This window comes from Panulirus ornatus, chromosome 18 (assembly GCF_036320965.1).
Source record: "Panulirus ornatus isolate Po-2019 chromosome 18, ASM3632096v1, whole genome shotgun sequence".
In the NCBI taxonomy this organism is placed as follows: domain Eukaryota; kingdom Metazoa; phylum Arthropoda; class Malacostraca; order Decapoda; family Palinuridae; genus Panulirus; species Panulirus ornatus.
Genome location: NC_092241.1, coordinates 347,998 through 374,672, shown reverse-complemented (window position 1 = coordinate 374,672; position 26,675 = coordinate 347,998). Strand labels below are relative to the sequence as shown.

At 43.9% G+C, this 26,675-nt stretch overlaps 1 protein-coding gene across 2 annotated transcripts in view; it reads left to right on the top strand.

Annotated features, from left to right (window-relative positions):
* Positions 1-26,675, top strand: part of LOC139754950 (zinc finger HIT domain-containing protein 1-like) — a 90,514-nt gene that overhangs the window by 5,472 nt on the left and 58,367 nt on the right. For both annotated transcript variants that reach the window (XM_071672773.1, XM_071672772.1), the window contains one exon: positions 3,966-4,092. In XM_071672773.1, the coding sequence (XP_071528874.1) occupies positions 3,966-4,092 (127 nt within the window). Of the gene's footprint in view, positions 1-3,965; positions 4,093-26,675 lie in introns of those variants that run through there.

Below are 26,675 nucleotides of genomic sequence, written 5' to 3'. Positions count from 1 at the left end.
GAAAAGAAGAGAGAATGTTGGGGTGAAGAGAATGGTGAGAGTAAGTCAATGGGGGCAAATGGGGAGGTGAGAACAAGTAGTGGTGATGTGAGAAATAGATGGAATGAGTATTTTGAAGGTTTTTTGAATGTGTTTCAAGATAAAGTGGCAGATATAGGGTGTTTTGGTCGAGGTGGTGTACAAAGTGAGAGGGTTATGGAGAATGATTTTGTAAACAGAGAAGAGGTAGTAAAAGCTTTGCGGAAGATGAAAGTTGGCAAGGCAGTGGGTTTGGATGGTATTACAGTGGAATTTATTAAAAAAGGGGGTGATTGTAGTGTTGACTGGTTGGTAAGGTTATTTAATGTATGTATGACTCATGGTGAGGTGCCTGAGGATTGGCGGAATGCTTGCATAGTGCCATTGTCCAAAGGCAAAGGGGATACAAGTGAGTGCTCAAATTACAGAGGTATAAGTTTGTTGAGTATTCATGGTAAATCATATGGGAGGGTATTGATTGAGAGGGTGAAGGCATGTACAGAGCATCAGATTGGGGAAGAGCAGAGTGGTTTCAGAAGTGGTGGAGGATGTGTGAATCAGGTGTTTGCTTTGAAGAATTATGTGCGAAATACTTAGAAAAGCAAATGGATTTGTATGTAGCATTTATGGATCTGGAGAAAGCATATGAAAGAGTTGATAGAGATGCTCTGTGTAAGGTATTAAGAATATATGGTGTGGGAGGCAAGCTGCTAGAAGCAGTGAAAAGTTTTTATCAAGGATGTAAGGCATGTGTATGTGTAGGAGGAGAGGAAAGTGAATGGTTCTCAGTGAATGTAGGTTTGCGGCAGGGGTGTGTGACGTCTCCTTGGTTGTTTAATTTATTTATGGATGGGGTTGTTAGGGAGATAAATGCAAGAATTTTGGAAAGAGGGGCTAGTGTGCAGTCTGTTGTGGATGAGAGAGCTTGGGATGTGAGTCAGTTGTTGTTCGCTGATGATACAGCGCTGGTGGCTGATTCATGTGAGAAACTGCAGAAGCTGGAGACTGAGTTTGATAAGGTGTGTGAAAGAAGAAAGCTAAGAGTAAATGTGAATAAGAGCAAGGTTATTAGGTACAGTAGGGTTGAGGGACAAGTCATCTGGGAGGTAAGTTTGAATGGAGAAAAACTGGAGGAAGTGCAATTTTTAGATATCTGTGAGTGGATTTGGCAGCGGATGGAACCTTGGAAGCGGAAGTGAATCATAGGGTGGGGGAGGGGGCGAAAGTTCTGGAAGCATTAAAGAATGTGTGGAAGTCTTGAACATTATCTCCGAAAGCAAAAATTGGTATGTTTGAAGGAATAGTGGTTCCAACAATGTTATTTGGTTGCGAGGCATGGGCTATAGATAGAGTTGTGCAGAGGAGGATGGATGTGCTGGAAATGAGATGTTTGAGGACAATATGTGGTGTGAGGTGGTTTGATCGAGTAAGTAATGTAAGGGTAAGAGAGATGTGTGGTAATAAAAAGAGTGTGGTTGAGAGAGCAGAAGAGGGTGTTTTGAATGGTTTGGTCACAAGGAGAAGATGAGTGAGGAAAGAGTGACCAAGAGGATATATGTGTTGGAGGTGGAGGGAACGAGGAGAAGTGGGAGACCAAATTGGAGGTGGAAAGATGGAGTGAAAAAGATTTTGAGTGATCGGGGCCTGAACATGCAGGAGGGTGAAAGGCGTGCAGGGAGTGGGGTGAATTGGAGCGATATGGTATACCGGGGTTGATCATGATAAGAGATGTTGAAGGATTTTGTTAAATCTACAGAAACAGTGATTATAGACAACATGGTAAAAATGTGTGGACTTATTGAAGGACTAGGGCAGCATGCATTCATAACAGAACAAGAAATCATGTGAGTTACTAAATCAAAGAGAGACTTCTAGACAAAATCCATTGTTAATGAGGCAGATAACTGGAGAAAATATTTAGAAAAGCCATTTGAAAACAGCTGAGGTTGTGACACCTTAGCTTTCTGGTGGTTCAGCATTACACAGCTTTGTTTCATGTGCAAACCATTAAAGATATTGTAAGAATTATCTTCAGGCTATGTGTATAGGGTGTGTATGAAACATAAATGGATTTTGTATTTAGATTTAGTTCCCATCTCCAAGATATCTCATTATCTATTATGCATCATGACAAATGTTTAGGACAGGATGGTTTGGAAACAAATGGGTTAGAGCCAAGACATACCTCAATGTTTCAACCAATCAATGGTCTTCCTTAGGAGATACTGATTCCAGCTTTCAGTAGGACCACATTCCCCAGCACCTTGGCATGTCGCTCTCTGATTGGAACACTTGTCCTGCTATCTCCACTCATTCTCAGCGATCTCCGCTGCCTGATGTGACCAGCAGATGAACCTAGACCCTGTGTTACTGTTGTCTTTGGTAGCAATGTAAGTTGCTTCTAATGTCTTACTAATTTGTTTGCTTAGGCACTTGTGCAGTATTCTTGCCTTGTCCCACTACATGGATTTACAGTGATAAATTCTGCTCTTTTTATGTCGTGCAAGTCTCAGCACGCTGTAAACAGAGCAAAACTCATCACTGCAAAGACAACGTTAACACTAGGTCTGGGTTCATCCGCTGGTTATATCAGGCAGCAGAGATCACTGTGAACAAGTTGAGGTAGCAGGGCAACCGATCCAATCATAAAGCAACACGCCAAGGCGTATGACCTGGTAACCATCACTTGCTGGGGAATATGGTCCTACCCAATGCTGGAATCGGTATCTCCAGTGGAAGACCGTTGAACGAATGAGACATTGAGGTATGTCTCCGCTCTAACCCATTTGTCTCCATACCATACTGTTTTCCATAAATCATTATGTTGTATATGCAAATATTCCAAAATCTGAAACACTTCTGGTCCCAGGCATTTCGGATAAGGGATACTCAACCTGTATATGTGGATGGAGTGATAAGGGAGATGAAAGCAAGACTAGGGAATGGGGGTGCAGAGATGGGGTGTGGCTGTGAGGTATGGTGGCTAGTGGCAATCCTGTTTGCAGAAAATACTTGTTGTTTGCTGAGTGAAGAGGAGTTGCAGAAGGTTGTAAGTGTACTTTATCGTGTGTGTATGCATAGATGATTAAAAGTAAATGCAAATGAAAATAAAGGAATGGTGTTTGAAAGGAAACAGTGTGAAAGTATAGATTCTGCAAAACCATATAGAGTGAAAAAAGAACGTGTACTAAACTGTGTTTTGGAAATGGGCAGAGAAAGACTGGAAGAGTTGAGAGAATTTAAGTATTTAGGAGCAGTCTTGGGCAAGTTAGGTGTTATGGAAAGGGAGATAAGGGAAAGAGCAGTACAGGGTAGAGAAGGGACTGGGTCCTGTAGTAGAATAATGAAAATGAAGAGTGGATTGAGGGACAACATAGTCCTCCCATCCCTACTTATGCAGCTGAAACATGAACATGGACAGATAAAGAGAATGGGTAAGTAAAAGTTGATAAAGAGGTCAAGAATCCAGGCATTGGAAATGAGCTATTTGAGGGGAGCATGTTGTATGAGTGGAATGAGGAAAGAAATGAAGTATATAAGGGAATGTAAAGGGAATGACTTGTAGAGTGGATGAAACATTATACTTTGAGGTGCTATGGACATGTGGAAAGAATGCAAGACTGGGAGTTTACAAGGAGAATGTATGATGATATAGTGCAGGTGTTAGTGTGAGAGAAAGAGCACTTATGACATGGGCTAATAGAGTGGAAGAATATTGAAGGGAGAGAAATGGTAGAAGTATGCTTGGAATGGTGTATGTGAGTGAGGCATGTAAGTACAGGGATAAGTGGAGACTCTTTTGCTTTGGCCATCTCCTTGATGGGCCTGAGATATAGATAGATAGGCAGTTAGCTAGTTTAGTTAGTGCCATCATAATTTGGAATTAGCTGACAGCCCTATCATGCAGATAATTCACATAAGATATTTGATATTTTTTTCCTTTCCAGTGATCCTGTAATGAAGCAGTTTCTTCTACACCTTGATGAGACTATGAAACTGGGCTCAAAGTTTGTGCTAGTCGACTTGGATGAATGTCATCTTTTTGTACAACCTGAAGTATATAACAGTTTAAAGGTAAAAGTTGATATTGAATTAACTGCATTGTTTGTTCAGACAGTTTCAGGGTTCATGAAGTGCAAGTTGAAAAATATTGAATTTCCAGATCCTGGATTAACCAAGAATTCCCACAAACTCAGAAATTAGTAACAGAATTTTTTTTTTATCAAGGATATGAAAGAAAAGCTAAAATATAGTTACTAATTACTCTTAATATATTTTAAGTTAATCTAAGGCATGATACACAAGAGCTGCATAGTTTTATGGTTATGCACATACATATCTTGTATCTTCTCCCATGGAACATCATCTATACACTAAAAGAATATGGTGTATCCAGATGGGTTTCTGGGGTTTCAATTGAATCTCACAAAAGGCCCAGCAAACATCTATGGTGATGTTTCATGTGTCCTAAACAGCAGGGAAATAATAACAGATTTTTCTACTATGTCTGAAAATGCAAAGAAAACTCTCCATTCATTCTGAAAATAGTCTCAAGATACCTCGGCAAAGGAAAATGTACAATAAATTGATGATTCTTGTTGAACCTGTTGCAACTGTCCATGACAGTGATCATTGCCTTAAGGAAATTTGATATGTAACTTATCTACTGTGAATGGTGAGCAGATTTCTTAAGCTGTTCAAAAGTTAACTGGTTGTCAGAAGCAGGGCAAAAAATGGGTATGTTTGAAGCTTTAGGAATCCCAATGATGTTATATGGATGTGAGGTATAGGCTGCAGTTGAAAACTTGAGGGAGAGAGTGGATATGTTAGAAGTGACATGTCTGAGGGTAATGTTTTGTGTGAGGTGGTTTAATTGAGCAAGTAATAAAAGGGTAAGAGAGAGTTGTGAGTAAAAGAAGAGTGTGATTAAGAAAGCTGAAGAGGGTGTGTTGAAATGGACAAATGGAGAGAATGAGTAAGTAAAAGTCGAGAAAGAGGATGTACATGTGTGTCAGAAGTGGAGGAGACAAGAAACGGGTGACCACATCAGAGACAAAAGGATAGCGTGAAAAAGATTTTGAATAATCAGTCATCATGCAGAAGGACTAAAGACATATATGGGATAGCGTGAATTGGAATGAGATGATGTACAGGGTTCGATGTGTTATCAGTGAACTGACCAGGCATGTGAAACAGCTGGGGGAAACCATGGAAAAGCCTATGGGACTTGGTTGTGGATAGTGGGTTGCGGTTGTGGTGAATTGCACTTGACAGATAGAGAATCGATGTAAACATATGTAGCCTCTTCTTTGTCTGTTACTTGTGCTACTTCATTAACCCCAGAAGCAGCAAGCAAGTATTAATATACTAAAAGGCAACTAAAGGGGGCTGGGGGGAGCTGGAAACCCCTCCTCCTTCTATTTATTTATCTATTTATTTATTTATTTTGCTTTGTCATTGTCTCCTGCGTTAGTAAGGTAGCGCAAGGAAACAGACAAAAGAATGGCCCAACCTACCTACATACACATGTATATACATACACATCCACACATGCAAATATACCTACCTATACAACTTAACGTATACATATATTTTTTTTTTTTTTTTTTTTTTTTTTTTTTTTTTTTATACTTTGTCGCTGTCTCCCGCGTTTGCGAGGTAGCGCAAGGAAACAGACGAAAGAAATGGCCCAACCCCCCCCCCCATACACATGTACATACACACGTCCACACACGCAAATATACATACCTACACAGCTTTCCATGGTTTACCCCAGACGCTTCACATGCCTTGATTCAATCCACTGACAGCACGTCAACCCCTGTATACCACATCGCTCCATTTCACTCTATTCCTTGCCCTCCTTTCACCCTCCTGCATGTTCAGGCCCCGATCACACAAAATCTTTTTCACTCCATCTTTCCACCTCCAATTTGGTCTCCCTCTTCTCCTCGTTCCCTCCACCTCCGACACATATATCCTCTTGGTCAATCTTTCCTCACTCATTCTCTCCATGTGCCCAAACCATTTCAAAACACCCTCTTCTGCTCTCTCAACCACGCTCTTTTTATTTCCACACATCTCTCTTACCCTTACGTTACTTACTCGATCAAACCACCTCACACCACACATTGTCCTCAAACATCTCATTTCCAGCACATCCATCCTCCTGCGCACAACTCTATCCATAGCCCACGCCTCGCAACCATACAGCATTGTTGGAACCACTATTCCTTCAAACATACCCATTTTTGCTTTCCGAGATAATGTTCTCGACTTCCACACATTTTTCAAGGCTCCCAAAATTTTCGCCCCCTCCCCCACCCTATGATCCACTTCCGCTTCCATGGTTCCATCCGCTGACAGATCCACTCCCAGATATCTAAAACACTTCACTTCCTCCAGTTTTTCTCCATTCAAACTCACCTCCCAATTGACTTGACCCTCAACCCTACTGTACCTAATAACCTTGCTCTTATTCACATATACACACATAGACATATACATATATACACATGTACATAATTCATACTGTCTGCCTTTATTCATTCCCATCGCCACTCCGCCACACATGCAATAACAACCCCCTCCCCCCTCGTGTGCGAGGTAGCGCTAGGAAAAGACAACAAAGGCCACATTCGTTCACACTCAGTCTCTAGCTTTTGTGTAATAATGCACCGAAACCACAGCTCCCTTTCCACATCCAGGCCCCACACAACTTTCCATGGTTTACCCCAGACGCTTCACATGCCCTGATTCAATCCATTGACAGCACATCGACCCTGGTATACCACATCGTTCCAGTTCACTCTATTCCTTGCATGCCTTTTACCCTCCTGTATGTTTAGGCCCCGATCACTTAAATCTTTTTCACTCCATCTTTCCACCTTCAATTTGGTCTCCCACTTCTCTTTCCCTCCACCTCTGACACATATATCGTCTTGGTCAATCTTTCCTCACTCATTCTCTCCATGTGACCAAACTATTTCAAAACACCCTCTTCTGCTCTCTCAACCACACTCTCTTTATTACCACACATCTCTCTTACCCTATTATTGCTTGCTCGATCAAACCACCTCACACCACATTTTGTCCTCAAACATCTTATTTCCAGCACATCCACCCTCCTCTGCACAACTCTATCCATAGCGTACGCCTCACAACCATATAACATTGTTGGAACCACTATTCCTTCAAACATACCCGTTTTTGCTTTCCGCCTCCTCCCCCACCCTATGATTCACTTCCGCTTCTATGGTTCCATCTGCTGCCAGATCCACTCCCAAATGTCTAAAACACTTCACTTCCTCCAGTTTTTCTCCATTCAAACTGACCTCCCAGTTAACTTGACCCTCAACCCTACTGTACCTAATAACCTTGCTCTTATTCACATTTACTCTCAGCTTTCTCCTTTCACATGCTTTACCAAACTCAGTCTCCAGCTTCTGCAGTTTCTCACATGAATGAGCCACTAGCGCTGTGTCATCAGCAAACAACAACTGACTCACTTCCCAAGCTCTCTCATCTCCAACAGACTGCATACTTGCCCCTCTTTCCAAAACTCTTGCATTCACCTCCCTAACAACCCCATCCATAAACAAATTAAACAACCATGGAGACATCACACAACCCTGCCGCAAACCTACATTCACTGAGAACCAATCACTTTCTTCTCTTCCTACACGTACACATGCCTTACATGCTTGATAAAAAGTTTTCACTGCTTCTAACAACTTGCCTCCCACACCATATATTCTTCATACCTTCTACAGAGCATCTCTGTTAACTCTATCATATGCCTTCTCCAGATCCATAAATGCTACATTCAAATCCATTTGCTTTTCTAAGTATTTCTCACATACATTCTTCAAAGCAAACCCCTGATCCACACATCCTCTACCACTTCTGAAACCACACTGCTCTTCCCCAATCTGATGCTTTGTACATGCCTTCGCCCTCTCAGTCAATACCCTCCCATATCATTTCCCAGGATTACTCAACAAACTTATACCTCTGTAATTTGAGCACTCACTTTTATCCCCTTTTCCTTTGTACAATGGCACTATGCAAGCATTCTGCCAACCCTCAGGCACCTCACCATGAGTCATACATGCATTGAATAACCTTACCAACCAGTCAACAATACAGTCACCCCCTTTTTTAATAGATTCCACTGCAATACCATCCAAAACCGATGCCTTGCCAGCTTTCATCTTCTGCAAAGCTTTTACTACCTCTTCTCTGTTTACCAAATCATTTTCCCTAACCCTCACTTTGCACACCACCTTGACCAAAACACCCTATATCTGCCACTCTGTAATCAAACACATTCAACAAACCTTCAAAATACTCACTCCATCTCCTTCTCACATCACCTCTGCTTGTTATCACCTCCCCATTAGCCCCCTTCACTGAAGTTCCCATTTGCTCCCTTGTCTTACGCACTTTATTTACCTCCTTCCAAAACCTTTTTTTTTTTTCTTTTTTTTTTTTGTCGCTGTCTCCCGCGTTTGCGAGGTAGCGCAAGGAAACAGACGAAAGAAATGGCCCCACCCACCCCCATACACATGTATATACATACGTCCACACATGCAAATATACATACCTACACATCCATGGTTTACCCCAGACGCTTCACATGCCCTGATTCAATCCACTGACAGCACGTCAACCCCGGTATACCACATCGATCCAATTCACTCTATTCCTTGCCCTCCTTTCACACTCCTGCATGTTCAGGCCTCGATCACACAAAATCTTTTTCACTCCATCTTTCCACCTCCAATTTGGTCTCCCACTTCTCCTCGTTCCCTCCACCTCCGACACATATATCCTCTTGGTCAATCTTTCCTCACTCATTCTCTCCATGTGCCCAAACCATTTCAAAACACCCTCTTCTGCTCTCTCAACCACGCTCTTTTTATTTCCACACATCTCTCTTACCCTTACGTTACTTACTCGATCAAACCACCTCACACCACACATTGTTCTCAAACATCTCATTTCCAGCACATCCATCCTCCTGCACACAACTCTATCCATAGCCCACGCCTTGCAACCATACAACATTGTTGGAACCACTATTCCTTCAAACATACCCATTTTTGTTTTCCGAGATAATGTTCTCGACTTCCAAACATTCTTCAAGGCTTCCAGGATTTTCGCCCCCTCCCCCACCCTATGATCCACTTCCGCTTCCATGGTTCCATCCGCTGCCAGATCCACTCCCAGATATCTAAAACACTTCACTTCCTCCAGTTTTTCTCCATTCAAACTTACCTCCCAATTGACTTGACCCTCAACCCTACTGTACCTAATAACCTTGCTCTTATTCACATTTACTCTTAACTTTCTTCTTTCACACACTTTACCAAACTCAGTCACCAGCTTCTGCAGTTTCTCACATGAATCAGCCACCAGCGCTGTATCATCAGCGAACAACAACTGACTCACTTCCCAAGCTCTCTCATCCCCAACAGACTTCAAACTTGCCTCTCTTTCCAAAACTCTTGCATTCACCTCCCTAACAACCCCATCCATAAACAAATTAAACAACCATGGAGACATCACACAACCCTGCCGCAAACCTACATTCACTGAGAACCAATCACTCTCCTCTCTTCCTACACGTACACATGCCTTACATCCTCGATAAAAACTTTTCACTGCTTCTAACAACTTGCCTCCCACACCATATATTCTTAATACCTTCCACAGAGCATCTCTATCAACTCTATCATATGCCTTCTCCAGATCCATAAATGCTACATACAAATCCATTTGCTTTTCTAAGTATTTCTCACATACATTCTTCAAAGCAAACACCTGATCCACACATCCTCTACCACTTCTGAAACCACACTGCTCTTCCCCAATCTGATGCTCTGTACATGCCTTCACCCTCTCAGTCAATACCCTCCCATATAATTTACCAGGAATACTCAACAAACTTATACCTCTGTAACTTGAGGACTCACTTGTATTCCCTTTGCCTTTGTACAATGGCACTATGCACGCATTCCACCAATCCTCAGGCACCTCACCATGAGTCATACATACATTAAATAACCTTACCAACCAGTCCACAATACAGCACCCCCTTTTTTAATAAATTCCACTGCAATACCATCCAAACCTGCTGCCTTGCCGGCTTTCATCTTCCGCAAAGCTTTTACTACCTCTTCTCTGTTTACCAAATCATTTTCCCTAACCCTCTCACTTTGCACACCACCTCGACCAAAACACCCTATATCTGCCACTCTATCATCAAACACATTCAACAAACCTTCAAAATACTCACTCCATCTCCTTCTTACATCACCACTACTTGTTATCACCTCCCCATTTGCGCCCTTCACTGAAGTTCCCATTTGCTCCCTTGTCTTACGCACTTTATTTACCTCCTTCCAGAACATCTTTTTATTCTCCCTAAAATTTAATGATACTCTCTCACCCCAACTCTCATTTGCCCTCTTTTTCACCTCTTGCACCTTTCTCTTGACCTCCTGTCTCTTTCTTTTATACACCTCCCACTCAATTGCATTTTTTCCCTGCAAAAATTGTCCAAATGCCTCTCTCTTCTCTTTCACTAATAATCTTACTTCTTCATCCCACCACTCACTACCCTTTCTAATCTGCCCATCTCCCACTCTTCTCATGCCACAAGCATCTTTTGCGCACTCCATCACTGATTCCCTAAATACATCCCATTCCTCCCCCACTCCCCTTAATTCCATTGTTCTCACCTTCTTCCATTCTGTACTCAGTCTCTCCTGGTACTTCCTCACACAAGTCTCCTTCCCAGGCTCACTTACTCTCACCACCCTCTTCACCCCAACATTCACTCTTCTTTTCTGAAAACCCATACAAATCTTCACCTTAGCCTCCACAAGATAATGATCAGACATCCCTCCAGTTGCACCTCTCAACACATTAACATCCATTAACATTATTTATTTTGCTTTGTCGCTGTCTCCCGCATTTGTGAGGTAGCGCAAGGAAAGAGACGAAAGAAATGGCCCAACCCAGCCCCATACACAATGTATATACATACACGTCCACACACGCAAATATACACACCTACACATCTAAATGTACACATACATATACACACACAGACACATACATATATACCCATGCACACAATTCACACTGTCTGCCTTTATTCATTCCCATCGCCACACATGGAATACCATCCCCCTCCCCCCTCATGTGTGCGAGGTAGCACTAAGAAAAGACAACAAAGGCCCCATTCGTTCACACTCAGTCTCTAGCTGTCATGCAATAATGCCCGAAACCACAGCTCCCTTTCCACATCCAGGCCCCACACAACTTTCCATGGTTTACCCCAGACGCTTCACATGCCCTGATTCAATCCACTGACAGCACGTCAACCCCGGTATACCACATTGATCCAATTCACTCTATTCCTTGCCCTCCTTTCACCCTCCTGCATATTCAGGCCCCGATCACACAAAATCTTTTTCACTCCATCTTTCCACCTCCAATTTGGTGTCCCACTTCTCCTCGTTCCCTCCACCTCCGACACGTATATCTTCTTGGTCAATCTTTCCTCACTCATTCTCTCCATGTGCCCAAACCATTTCAAAACACCCTCTAAAATTTAATGATACTCTCTCACCCCAATTCTCATTTGCCCTCTTTTTCACCTCTTGCACCTTTCTCTTGACCTCCTGCCTCTTTCTTTTATACATCTCCCAGTCATTTGCATTATTTTCCTGCAAAAATCGTCCAAATGCCTCTCTCTTCTCTTTCACTAATAATCGTATTTCTTCATCCCACCACTCACTACCCTTTCTAATCTGCCCATGTCCCACGCTTCTCATGCCACAAGCATCTTTTGCGCAAGCATCACTGCTTCCCTGAATACATCCTATTCCTCCCCCACTCCCCTTACGCCATTTGTTCTCACCTGTTTCCATTCTGTACTCAGTCTCTCGTGGTACTTCCTCACACAAGTCTCCTTCCCAAGCTCAAGCTCACTTACTCTCACAACTCTTTTCTACCCAACATTCTCTCTTCTTTTCTGAAAACCTCTACAAATCTTCACCTCCACCTTTTTTTTTTTTGTATTACTATTGCCAGTTAGTAGTGTGAAGTGAGGGAAGGTCTATCTACATGTGCTGTGCTGGGATGTTTATTTGTCGGCAAACCGACCTAACTACATGTTGACAGTGAAAGAAGTTGTTAATTGGAAAAAGTGTATGGACACTATAAGAGGAAGATTGAAGGTCAGATTGCTGATAGCATAGTTAGAAATAAGTTAGGAGATGGCAGTTAGATGATGTTTCTGATATAATTGGATCTCTGATTTGGATTGCCCACTTGGACACAGCGACCTTCCAGCACAGCTCACCTTCCAGTGTGGCCTGTCGCACGGGAGCAATGGGCAACCCTGCCAAGGCGTCCACCACCCTGCCCGACAACCTGACCTCAGGAACTGGTACCTGCCATTGGGAGCCACGGGAGAACAGCCTAATCCCGCACACCCCAAGCCAACAAAGGGGAGATGACCTTATGCCTGCCTGGTGGCTGACACCAGATGTACAAGGCAGGCTCCGATTTTTAACCTGTGCTCTTGGACCACATCCTGTGAAGTGAGTGAGTCCAGGTTAGGGCTTTGACCGTGCACACCTCAAGGTCCCGGTATGTCAGCCCTAACCCTCTGAGAGCCCTCGTGCTTTCTTGACACCATGCACCACGCCAACTTAAGGTGGCAGATGTTACGTGCACGGTGTCTTTCCCGGTGTATTCCTATACTCCTTGTAAGAATTTCGGGGTACCATAGTAGCTGCACTTGTAATGGTGTGCAGCTGAAAGCGGGAAGTGAACCCCAGAGACCTGCGTGTCAATGATATAGGCCTCTGTGCCTTTGTAAGCCACGATGTCCGGCTTCCGAAAGGATCCCACAATCGGAATGCGCGGCCTGCAGGACACCTCATAACCCCTCTGTCTCAGTCGCCCGGCCAAATAGGCACAGATGTTGTCGTGCCTTTTTACCCTCCCACCATGTGTACTAGGGCACATCTGTGCAATGTGCCCAAGCGTACCTGGCTTCTGACAGGTGTCACAGAGGCCGTTGATCTCGGGCCGGCCTCTGGGCGCCCTGGCAGGGGTGGGTAATGCGCCTATCCGCACTGGGACAGCCTTCACATAATCAGCGCCTGACAGGAAACGGTTCCCACTATTCACCCATCTGCTCACCTGAGGCACAGTGGCAGATGGAGCAAGAGCCGCACCATTGATGGTGCTGACCAGGTTGGCCCTCCATACATGCTGGCGTTCAGATTTACTACTCGCCTGTCGATCAGCAATGCATGCGGGTCCAGACCAGCACTGCAGCTTGCTCAACACTGCAGGCTCCCGGACAGCCACCTGAATCACTGGATCGGTCGAGGTGAGTAGTTTTTCGAACCGCGCTTGTTTATTTAGCTGGACAGTTGAAACAAAGTCTGGTATACCCAGCCCACCATCTCCAGTTCCCCAGTGGAAGAATGCACATGGCACGTCATGGGCTAGGCGCAGCCAGCGGCGGACCACCACTCACACTTGCCTGTTCATGCGTGCTAACTGAGTCTTAAATACTTCCCCCAACACCAGTCGATGCATGAGCTTGGGCATCAGATGCTCCACAAGCAACACAATCCACTGTTGAGGTTTTAGAGGGGCTCTGGTGATGTTTTGGAGCCCCTCTTCTAGCAGAGCTAGGACTTACACCGACCTCCGGCCCCGACAAGAATCCCAAGGTACTTGTATTCATCCTCAGCACTCATGGATCCGACAGTGCTACACAAGACTTGGAACGTCCTGTTCTTATTGACGTACCAAGTCTTGCGCTTGCCATCGACCTCCATGCTGAGGGTACGACACTTCCCTGGATTAACCTGAAGCCCACCCCCCGCGAGGGTTGCAGCCATCACGTCCATTGCCTTCTGCAAGCCAGTGGGCGTCTGCACAACCAGGACCAGATCATCGGCAAAAGCCAATGCTGACACTTTTTGGTCACACAACTTAACCCTTACACCAGTCTCCTTCACCCTTGCGATTCCCTTGTCAATCACACGGTTGAAGAGAATCAGTAATAATGGGTCACCCTGTTTGACCCCACGAGTCATACCTATCTTGTTCGACATCCCGTTGCTGCTTTCGATGTTAGTGAAGGCTCGTCGTACGTCGACATAATGTATGTCCTGATGAGGGCTGGGATGCCCTTCTGCGATATGGCCTGCTCGAAAGTGCTGTGATTAACACTATCGAATGTTTTGGCCATGTCGAGGAATGTCAGGTGCACACCGTGGGCATGTGCCCGCGCATAACTGACGATCGCATCCAAGATTGTGAGGTTCTCAAGGCATCCATCCACTGGAATGAATGCCTTTTGAGCTCCATCGATCTGGACGAGGCTCGAGATGCGGCTGCTCAGGATTTTGTGGAGCAGGCGGACTACGGCACAGGAGATGGTGATAGGCCTATAGTCCTTGGGTTTGGTTGGATTGGGTACCTTAGGTATCAGCACCATTCTATTAGCCATCAATGGCTCTGGTAACGCAGACGTAGCTATCCAGAGGTTGAACATTTTGGCCAGAACCCTCGGAGGAATGGACTTCAGCAGACGAGTTGACATTCCATCAGGTCCAGTAGCAGATGTTCTAGAGGCTTTGAGGTGGTGTGCTACCTCGTCTATAGTTATGATCTCTGCTAGTTGTTCACGTGTTTGGTCAAAATTGGTAATGGCACGTTCATTCGGCTCAGATGGTCGAGAGAAGAGAGCCCCCCAGAAGGGATTGAGGTGTTCCGGCCCAACTGAAGATGGCGGTACCTCCCAATCGCCTTTGAGGACTTGTCCAGCAGCCAAAGATCTATTCTCACAATAAGAGTCTCTGTACTTTGCGGTATTGCTCTCTTCTAAGCTGGTTTCCACGCAAAGGAGCCTCCTCCACACAGCGTACGCGGCCAGAGTTCACTGACTGCCTTGAACCACCTCCACCACGATTCGGGCGGTCTTCGGGCAAGTTACAGGAGCTTAGCATTTGTGATGCGTGCTCTGCAACTGCCCTGGTTGCGGCGAGGCTGTCACCCCGACGCAAATGGTCAAGGGCTCCATTTAGGACGTCCTCACCCCACGATAGACTTGTGGGGATGAGTAGTAATGCGTCGAAATAAGCGACAGTCTCCGCCACAAAAGAAGCAATTGATTGGGATTGGGGGACCCGCGGAGTGGCTGGGACAGATAAAACCGTGGGAGTAGTCTCACCACTGGGTTCCGCACACGCGTACATCCCTGTATGTGGTGCTTCCCCTGGGGTGCCACTCCGCGTGTTGCTTCTTGTTGTGGCTGGGACACGCCTCTCAATCAGCGCACCATCCCGCACCTCGCTCTCACCAGTTTCCTGGAGGAGGTTTAAGTTCAAGGTCAGTTCCTGAACCATGGTCTTATATGACGCTTTGAGTCGGAGACCTTTGATTGCTTCGACCGTCCTAGAAGGGACAATTTCCTGCAAATGCTGGTTCAAGTCCTGCCCGGCAACTAGTGAGGGACCAGCTGCCATCCCAGCCTCAGCCCTGGCGAGGAGCTCAATCTCCTCATCAGACTACTGAGCCTTGGATATAACGTGCCTGGTAGCCAGCTCCTGGTGGAGGGAGCCAGCATGTGCCTGCCTTTCGTGGACACCATGGCCCCGAAAGCTGGTGAAGGTCTTCCCACAATGTGGGCAAGAGGGAAAACGGTTGTCGGCCATTCCCTCGTGGCTGTTGCTGGTACCCGACATACCAACAAAGGCTGGTACGCTGTTCCTAAGGAATAGCGAAAACTCATGACAAGGGTAGACACTTCGGCTTTGGTCGCACAGTGCTGCCGCCTGAAGGAAGCAGAGGACTGCAGTCAGACGATGGACACTGCCGCTGTGCTTCAGTCCTGGGGATTTCCCTATGGTAGTTGCCCTACTATCCCAGTAAATGTAGCTGGACAACTTCCGACTCTCAGCTGTTGGCTGGTATGTAGTGGATAACCAACCAATGGAGCTAGGGCTTAAAGTGCGCAATCACTCGAGTTATTCCGCTTTAAGGCTTTATAAAAGTGAGTGATAATCCGACGCGACTCAAAGATAATGATCAGACATCCCTCCAGTTGCACCTCTCAGCACATTAACATCCAAAAGTCTCTCTTTCGCGCGCCTATCAATTAACACGAAATCCAATAACGTTCTTTGGCCATCTCTCCTACTTACATACATATACTTATGTATATCTCTCTTTTTAAACCAGGTATTCCCAATCACCAGTCCTTTTTCAGCACATAAATCTACAAGCTCTTCGCCATTTCCATTTACAACACTGAACACCCCATGTACACCAATTATTCCCTCAACTGCCACATTACTCACCTTTGCATTCAAATCACCCATCACTATAACCCGGTCTTGTGCATCAAAACTATTAACACACTCACTCAGCTGCTCCCAAAACACCTGCCTCTCATGATCCTTCTTCTCATGCCCAGGTGCATATGCACCAATAATCACCCATCTCTCTCCATCCACTTTCAGTTTTACCCATATCAATCTAGAGTTTACTTTCTTACACTCTATCACATACTCCCACCACTCCTGTTTCAGGAGTAGTGCTTCTGTTTATAATTCTTAAAAAGGAAACAGAATAAGAGTCAAACGGGTAGTGCTCATCTTCCTCGAAGGCTCAGATTTGGGGTGTCTGAATGTGTGTGGATGTAACCAAGATGAGATGAAAGGAGAGATAGGTAGTATGCTTGAGGAAAGAAACGTGCATGTTCTGGCTGTGAGTGAAATGAAACTCAAGGGTAAAGGGGAAGAGTGTCTTGGGAATGTCTTGGAAGTAAAGTCAGGGTTTGGTGAGAGGACAAGAGCTAAGGAAGGAGTAACACTAAAAGTAATGTGATAGAGTGTAAGAAAGTAAATTTTAGATTGATGTTGGTAAAACTGAAAGTGGACAGAGTGAGGTGGGTGATTATTGGTGCCTGTGCACTTGGTCATGAGAAGAAAGATCATGAAAGGCAAGTGTTTTGGGAGCCGCTGAGTGAGTGTGTTAGCAGCTTTAATGCACGAGACAGGGTTATAGTGATGGGTGATTTAAATGTGAAGGTGAGTAATTTGGCAGTTGAGGGTATAATTGGTGTTCATGGGATGTTCAGTGTTGTAAATGGAAATGGTGAAGAGTTTGTGGATTTGTATGCTGGAAAAAGTCTGGTGATTGGGAATACTTGGTTTAGAAGGAGAGATATATGTAGTATATGTATGTAAGAAAGGTGGTCAAAGGGCGTTATTGGATTACATGATAATTTATAGGCGAGTAAAAGAGAGGCTTTTGGATGTTAAAGTGTTGAGAGGGGCAGCTGGAGGGATGTCTGATCACTATCCTGTGGAGATGAAGGTGAAGATTTGTTGAGGTTTTCAAAAATTATTGGGAGAAGACAGTGGTGAGAGTAAGTGATCTTGGAAAGGAGACTTGTGTGAGGAATTACCAGGAGAGATTGAGTGTAGAATGGCAAAAGGTGAGAGCAAATGATGTGATGAAAAGTGGGTGAGGAATGGGATGTATTTAGAGAAGCATTGATAGCTTATGCAAAAGATGCATGTGGCATGAGAAAAATGGGAGGTGGGCAGATTAGAAAGGCAAGTAGTGCAAATGACTGGGAGATGTATAAAAGAGAGTGGCAGGAGGTCAAGGGAAAGATGCAAGGGTTGAAAAAGAGGACAAATGGGAGATGGGGTGAGAGAGTATCATTGAATTTTAGGGAGAATGAAAAGATGCTTTGGAAGGAGGTAATAACGTGCGTAAGACAAGAGAACAAGTGGGAACAACAGTGAAGGGGGCAAGTGGGAGGTTATAACATGTATTAATGAAGTGAAAAGGAGATGGAGTGAGTATTTTGAAGGTTTGTTGAATGCCTTCGATGATAGAGTGGCAGATATAGGATGTTTTGGTTTGGGTGGTGTGTAAAGTGAGAGGGTTCAGGAGAATGGCTTGGTAAAGAGAGAACAGATAGTGAAAGCTTTGCAGAAGATGAAATCAGGAAAGGCGATGTGTTTAGATGGTATTGCAGTGGAATTTATTGAAAAAGGGAGTGATTGTGTTGTTGATGGGTTGGTGAGGATATTCAGTGTATGTATGGATCATTTTGAAGTGCCTGAAGATTAGTGGAATGCATGCATAGTGCCATTGTACAAAGGCAAAGGGGATAAAGGTGAGTGTTCAAACTACAGAGGCATAAGTTTGTTGAGTGTTCCTGGGATATTACATGAGAGGGTAGTGATTGAGAGGGTAAAGGCATGTACAGAGCATCAGATTGAGGAAGAGCAGTGTGGTTTCATAAGTGGTAGAGGATATGTGGATCAGATGTTTTTTTGAAGAATATATGTGAGAATATCTTAGAAAAACAGATGGATTTGTATGTAGCATTTATGGTCCTGGAGAAGGCATATGATAGGGTTGATAGAGATGCTTTGTGGAAGGTTTTAAGAACATATTGTGTGGGAGGTAAGTTGCTAGAAGGAGTGAGAAGTTTTTATCGAGGATGTAAGGCATGTATACATGTAGGAAAAGAGGAAAGTGATTGGTTCTCAGTGAATGTTGGTTTGCAGCAGGGGTGCATGATGTCTCCATGGTTGTTTAATTTGTTTATGGATGGGGTGGTTAGGGAGGTAAATGCAAGAGTTTTGGAAAGAGGGGCAAGCATGCATTCTGTTGTGGATGAGAGGGCCTGGGAAGTTTGTCGGTTGTTGTTTGCTGATGATACAGCTCTAGTGGCTGACTCAGGTGAGAAACTACAGAGGTTGGTGACTAGGTTTGGGAAAGTGTGTCAAAGGAGAAGGTTGAGAGTAAATGTGAATAAGAGCAAGATTATTAGGTTTGATAGGGTTAAGGGATAAGTTAATTGGGATGTAAGTTTGAATGGAGAAAAACTGGAGGAAGTGAAGTGTTTTAGGTATCTGGGAGTGGACTTAGCAGGGAATGGAAGCAGAAGTGAGTCACAGATTGCAGAGTGGGTGAAGGTTCTGGGAGCGATGAAGAAATTGTGGTCAGATAGAACATTATCTCGGAGAGCAAAAATTGGTATGTTTGAAGGCATAACTAGCTCCAACAAATTTATATGGTTGTGAGGCATGGGCTGTAGGTAGGGTTTTACAGAGGAGGGTGGATGTGTTAGAAATGAAATGTTTTAGAAGAATATGTGGTGTGAGGTGGTTTGATCGAGTAAGTAATGGAAGGGTAAGAGAGATGTAATAAAAAAGTGTTGTTGAGAGCAGAAGAGTGTATGTTGAAATGGTTGGACATATGAAGAGAATGAGTGTGGAAAGATTGACAAAGAGGATATATATGTCAGAGGTGGAGAGATCAAGATGTGGGAGACCAAATTGGAGATGGAAGGATGGAGTGAAAGAGATTTTGAGTGATCGGGGCCTGAACATACATGAGACTGAAAGGCATGCAAGGAATAGGGTAAATTGGAACAAAGTGGTAAACTAAGGTCGACATGCTGTCAGTGGACTGAATCAAGGCATTTGAAGCTTCTTGGGTAAACCGTGGAAAGGTCTGTGAGGCCTAGATATGGATAGGGACCTGTGGTTTCAGCCACATTTGTTCACACTCAGTCTCTAGCTGTCATGTTTAATGCACTATCCCCATCCATGCCCCACAGACCTTTCCAGGCCCTGATTGCTCAAAATCTTTCTCACTCCATCCTTCCACCTTCCGTTTGGTCTCTCACTTCTCCTTTTTCACTCTACCTCTGACACATCTATCCTCTTTGTCAATGTTTCTTCACTCTTTCTCTCCATGTGTCCAAATGATTTCAGCACACCCTCCAATGCTCTCTCAACCACACTCTTTTTATCACCACACATCTCTCCTAACCTTTTACTACTTAGTCAAACAACCTCACACTACATATTATCCTCAAACATTTCATTTCTAATACATCCACCCACCTCCATACAACCTTGTCTATATCCCATGCCTCAGAACCATATAACTTTGTTGGAATGACTGTATCTTCAAACATACCCAATTTTGCTCTCAGAGATAACATTCTCTCCTTCCACACATTCTTCATCACTCCCAGAACCTTCGCCCCCTCCCCCACCCTGTTACCCAGTCCCACTTGCATCCGCTGCTAAGTCCTCTCCCAGATATCTAAAACGCTTTACTTCCACCAATTTTTCTCCATTCAAACTTACATCCCAGTTAGCTTGTCCCTGAACTGCAGCGAACCTGATAACCTTGCTCTTAATCACATTTACTCTCAGCTTTCTTCTTTCACACACTTTTCCAAACTCAGTCACCAACCGGTGAAGTTTCTCACATGAATCAGTAATTAGAGCTGTATCATCGCAAACAACAACTGGCTTACTTCCCAGGCCCTCTCATCCACAACAGACTGCTTACTCGCCCTTCTCTCTAAAACCCTTGCATTTACCTTCCTAACCACCCCATCCATAAATAAATTAAACAACCATGGGGACATCACACGCCCCTGCTGCAGACCGACATTCACTGGGAGCCAATCACTTTCCTCTCTTCCTACTCATACACATGCCTTACATCCTTGGTAAAAACTCTTCACTGCCTCTAGCAACTTAAGTCCCACACTATATACTCTTAAAACCTTCCACAAAGCATCTCTTATCAACCTTATCATATTCCTTCTCCAGATCCATAAATGCTACATGCAAATCCATCTGTTTTTCTAAGTATTTCAAACATATATTCTTCAAAAGAAACACCTGATCCACACTTCCTCTACCATTTCCTTCTACCACATCCCCAGTACATGCCTTCACTTTCTTAATCAATACACTGCCATATGATTTCCCAGGAATACTCAAGAAACCTGTACCTCTGAAATCTGTACACTCAACTTTATCCCCTTTGCCTTTGTACACTTGCACTATACATGCACTCTGCCAATCCTCAGGCACTTAACCATGATCTGTACATACATTAAATATCCTTACCAACCAATAAACAACACAGTCAACCCCTTTTTTGATAAATTCCACTGCAATACCATCCAAACCCACCGCCTTTCCAGATTTCATCTTCCGCAAAGCTTTCACTACCTCTTCTCTGTTTACCAAACCATTCTCCCTGACCCTCTCACTTTGCACACCACCCCAACCAAAACACCCTATATCTGCCACTCTATCATCAAACACATTTTGGATGAGAGGGCTGGGGAAGTTAGTCAGTTGGTGTTTGCTGATGATACAGCACTGGTGGCTGATTTGGGTGAGAAACTGTAGAAAATGGTGACTTACTTTGGTAAAGTGTGTGAAAAAAGAAAGCTGAGAGTAAATGTGAATAAGACCATGGTAATTCGGTTCAGTAGGGTTAAGGGACAAGTTGATTGGGAGGTAAGTTTGAATGGAGAAAAACTGGAGGAAGTGAAGTGTTTTAGATATCTGGGAGTGGATTTGGCAGTGGATGGAACCATGTAAGTGGAGGTGAGTCCCAGGGTGGGAGAGGGGATGAAGGTTCTGGTAGCATTGAAGAATGTGTGGAAGGCGAGAACGTTATCTCAGAGATCAAAAATGGGTATGTTTGAAGGAATAGTGGTTTCAACAATGTTATATGGTTGCAAGGACTGGGTTATTGATAGGGTTGTACGGAGGAGGGTGGATGTGCTGGAAATGAAATGTTTGAGGACAATATATAGTGTTAGGTGGTTTGATTAAGTAATGAAAGGGTAAGAGAGATGTGCGGTAATAAAAAGAGTGTGGTTGAGAGAGCGGAATAGGGTTTAATGAAATGGTTTTGTCACATGGAGAGAATGAGTGAGGAAAGATTGACAAAGAGGATATATGTGTCAAAGGTGGAGGGATTGAGAAGTGGGAGACCAAATTGGAGGTGGAATGGTGGAGTGTAAAAGATTTTGAGCGATTGGAGCCTGGACATACAGGAGGGTGAAAGGTGTGCAAGGAATTGAGTGAATTGGAACGTTGTGGTATACCAGGGCTAACATGCTGTCAATAGATTGAACCAGGGTATGTGAAGCGTCTTGGGTAAACCATGGAAAGTTTTGTAGGGCCTAGTTGTGGAAAGTGAGCTGTGGTTTCTGTGCATTACACATGACAGCTAGAGACAGAGTGTGAATGAATGTGGCCTTTGTTGTCTTTTCCTTGCGCTACCTCGCACACATGAGGGGAGGGGGTGCTGTTTTTTATTTGTGGCAGGGTGGTGATTGGAATGGGTAAAGGCAGCAAGTATGAATGTGTACATGTGTGTATATATATATATATATATATATATATATATATATATATATATATATATATATATATATATCTATGTATGTATATATATGTATACGTTGAAATGTATAGGTATGTATATGTGCGTGTGTGGGTGGTTATGTATATACATGTGTGTTTGGGTGGGTTATGCCATTCTTTCATCTGTTTCCTTGCACTACCTTGCTAACGTGGGAGACAGCAACTAAGTATAATATATATTTATTATTATACTTTGTTGCTGTCTCCCATGTTAGCAAGGTAGCGCAAGTAAACAGATGAAAGAATGGCGCAGCCCACCCACATACACATGTATATACATACACGTCCACACACAGCACATATACATATCTATACATCTCAACGTATACATATGTATACACACACAGGCATATACATATATACACATGTACATAATTCATACTGTCTGCCCTTATTCATTCCCGTCGCCACCCCACCACACATGAAATGAAAACCCCCTCCCCTGGCATGTGTCCGAGGTAGCGCGAGGAAAAGACAACAAAGGTCACATTTGTTCACACTCAGTCTCTAGCTGTCATGTATAATGCACCGAAACCACACCTCCCTTTCCACATCCAGGCCCCACAAAACTTTCCATGGTTTACTTAAGACGCTTCACATACCCTGGCTCAATCCATTGACAGCACGTCGACCCGGGTGTACGACATCGTTCCAATTAACTTTATTCCTTGCATGACTTTCACCCTCCTGCATGTTCAGGCTCCGATCGCTCAAAATCTTTTTCACTCCATCTTTCCACCTCCAATCTGGTCTCCCACTTCTCTTTCCCTCCAACTCTGACACATATATCCTCTTGGTCAATCTTTCCTCAGTCATTCTCTCCATATGACCAAACCATTTCAAAATACCCTCTTCAGCTTTCTCAACGGCAATCTTTTTATTACCACACATCTCTCTTACCCTTACTCGATCAAACCACCTCACACCACATATTGTCCTCAAACATCTCATTTCCAGCACATCCACCCTCCTCCGCACAACTCTCTCTATAGCCCACGCCTCGCAACCATATAACATTGTTGGAACCACTATTCCTTCAAACATACCCATTTTTGCTTTCCAAGATAATGTTCGCGACTTCCACACATTTTTCAACGCTCCCAGAACTTTTGCCCCCTCCCCCACCCTATGATTCACTTCTGCTTCCATGGTTCCATCTGCTGCCAAATCCACTCCCAGATATCTAAAACACTTCACTTCCTCCAGTTTTTCTCCATTCAAACTTACCTCCCAATTGACTTGTCCCTCAACCCTACTGTACCTAATAACCTTGCTCATATTCCCATTTACTCTCACCTTTCTTGTTTCACACACTTTACCAAACTCAGTCACCAGCTTCTGCAGTTTCTCACCCGAATCAGCCACCAGTGCTGTATCATCAGCGAACAACAACTGACTCACTTCTAAAGCTCTCTCATCCACAACAGATTGCATACTGCCCCTCTTTCCAAGACTTTTGCATTCACCTCCCTAACAACCCCATCCATAAACAAATTAAACAACCATGGAGACGTCACGCACCCTTTCCGCAAACCAACATTCACTGAGAACCAATTACTTTTCTCTCTTCCTACACATACACATGCCTTACATCCTCGATAGAAACTTTTCACTGCTTCTAACAACTTACCTCCCACACCATATATTCTTAATACCTTCCACAGAGCATCTCTATCAATTCTTATCATATTCCTTCTCCAGATCTGCAAATGCTATATACAAATCCATTTGCTTTTCTAAGTATTTCTCACATACATTCTTCAAAGCAAACACCTGATCCACACATCATCTACCACCTCTGAAACCACACTGCTCTTCCCCAGTCTGATGCTCTGTACATGTCTTCACCCTCTCTATCAATACCCTCCCATATAATTTCCCAGGAATACTCAATAAACTTATACCTCTGTAATTTGAGCACTCACTTTTATCCCCTTTGACTTTGTACAATGGCACTATGCAAACATTCTGCCAATCCTCAGGCACCTCACCATGAGTCATACATACATTGAATAACCTTACCAACCAGGTCAACAACACAGTCACCCCCTTTTATAATAAACTCCACTGCATTACCATCCAAACCTGCTGCCTTGCCGGCTTTCATCTTCTCTGTTTACCAAATCATTCTCCCTAACCCTCTCACTTTACACACTACCTCAACCAAAACACCCTATATCTGCTCCTCTGTTATCAAACACATTCAACAAACCTTCAAAATACTCACTCCATCTCCTTCTCACATAACCACTACTTGTTATCACCTCCCCATTATGCACTTTATTTACTTCCTTCCAAAACATCTTTTTATTCTCCCTAAAATTTAATGATACTCTCTCACCCCAACTCTCATTTGCCCTCTTCTTCACCTCTTGGACCCTTCTCTTGACCTCCTCCTTCTTTCTTTTATACATCTCCCAGTCATTCGCATTATTTCCGTGCAAAAATCGCCCAAATGCCTCTCTCTTTTCTTTCACTAATAACCTTACTTCTTCATCCCATGACTCACTACCCTCTCTAATCTGCCCACCTCCCATGCTTCTCATGCCACAAGCATCTTTTGTGCAAGCCGTCACTGCTTCCCTAGATACATCCCATTCCTCCCCCACTCCCCTTATGTCCTTTGTTCTCCTTTTTCCATTCTATACTCAGTCTCTCCTGGTACTTCCTCACACAAGTCTCCTTCCCAACCTCTCTTACTCTCACCACTCTCTTCACCCCAACATTCTCTCTTCTTTACTGAAAACCTTTACAAATCTTCACCTTTGCCTCCACAAGATAATGAGCAGACATCCCTCCAGCTGCACCTCTCAGCACATTAACATCCAAAAGTCTCTCTTTCGCGTGCCTATCAATTAACAAGTAATCCAATAACGCTCTCTGGCCATCTCTCCTACTTACATATGATTACTTATGTATATCTCTCTTTCTAGACCAGGTATTCCCAATCACCAGTAATTTTTTAGCATATAATGTACAAGCTCTTCACCATTTCCATTTGCAACACTGAACACCCCATGTGCACCAATTATTCCCTCAACTGCCACATTACTTACCTTTGCATTCAAATCACTCATCACTATAACCCTGTCTTGTACATCAAAACTACTAACACACTCATTCAGCTGCTCCCAAAACACTTGCCTCTCATGATCTTTCTTATCACCCATCACTATAACCTGGTATCGTGCATTAAAACTACTAACACACCCACTCAGCTGCTCCCAAAACACTTGCCTCTCATGATCTTTCTTCTCATCCCTAGGTGCATATGCACCAATAATCACCAATCTCTCTCCATCCACTTTCAGTTTTACCCATATCAATCTAGAGTTTACTTTCTTACACTCTATCACATACTCCCACCACTCCTGTTTCTGGAGTAGTGCTACTCCTTCTCTTGCTCTTGTCCTCTCACTAACCCCTGACTTTACTCACAAGACATTCCCAAACCACTCTTCCCCTTTACCCTTGAGCTTAGTTTTGCTCAGAGCCAAAACATCCAGGTTCTTTTCTTCAAACATACTACATATCTCTCCTTCTTTCTCATCTTGGTTAGATCCACACACATTTAGACACCCCAATCTAAGCCTTCAAGGAGGATAAGCTCTCCCCGCATGACTCCTTCTTCTGTTTCCCATTTTAGAAAGTTAAAATACAAAGAGGGGAGGGTTTCTAGCCCCCCACTCCCATCCCCTTTAGTCACCTTCAATGACACCATGAGTCTATGTATATATTTATTTTCCTTTGTCGCTGACTCCCGCATTAGCGAGGTAGCGCAAGGAAACAGACGAAAGAATGGCCCAACCCACCCACATACACACATATATACATACACGTCCACACACGCAAATATACATACCTATAAATCTCAACGTATAAATACATATACACACACAGACATATACATATATACACATGTACATAATTCATAGTGTCTGCCTTTATTCATTCCCATCGCCACCCCACCACACATGAAATGAGAACCCCCACCCCCTAATGTGTGCGAGGTAGCACTAAGAAAAGATGACAAAGGCCACATTCGTTCACACTCAGTCTCTAGCTGTCATGTAATAATGCACCGAAACCACAGCTTCCTTTCCACATCCAGGCCCCACAAAATTCTCCATGGTTTACCCCAGACGCTTCACATGCCCTGCTTCAATCCAGTGACAGCATGTCGAACCCGGTATACCACATTGTTCCAATTTACTCTATTCCTTGCATGCCTTTCACCCTCCTGCATGTTCAGGCCCTGATCACTCAAAATCTTTTTCACTCCATCTTTCCACCTCTAATTTGGTCTCCCACTTCTCCTCGTTCCCTCCACCT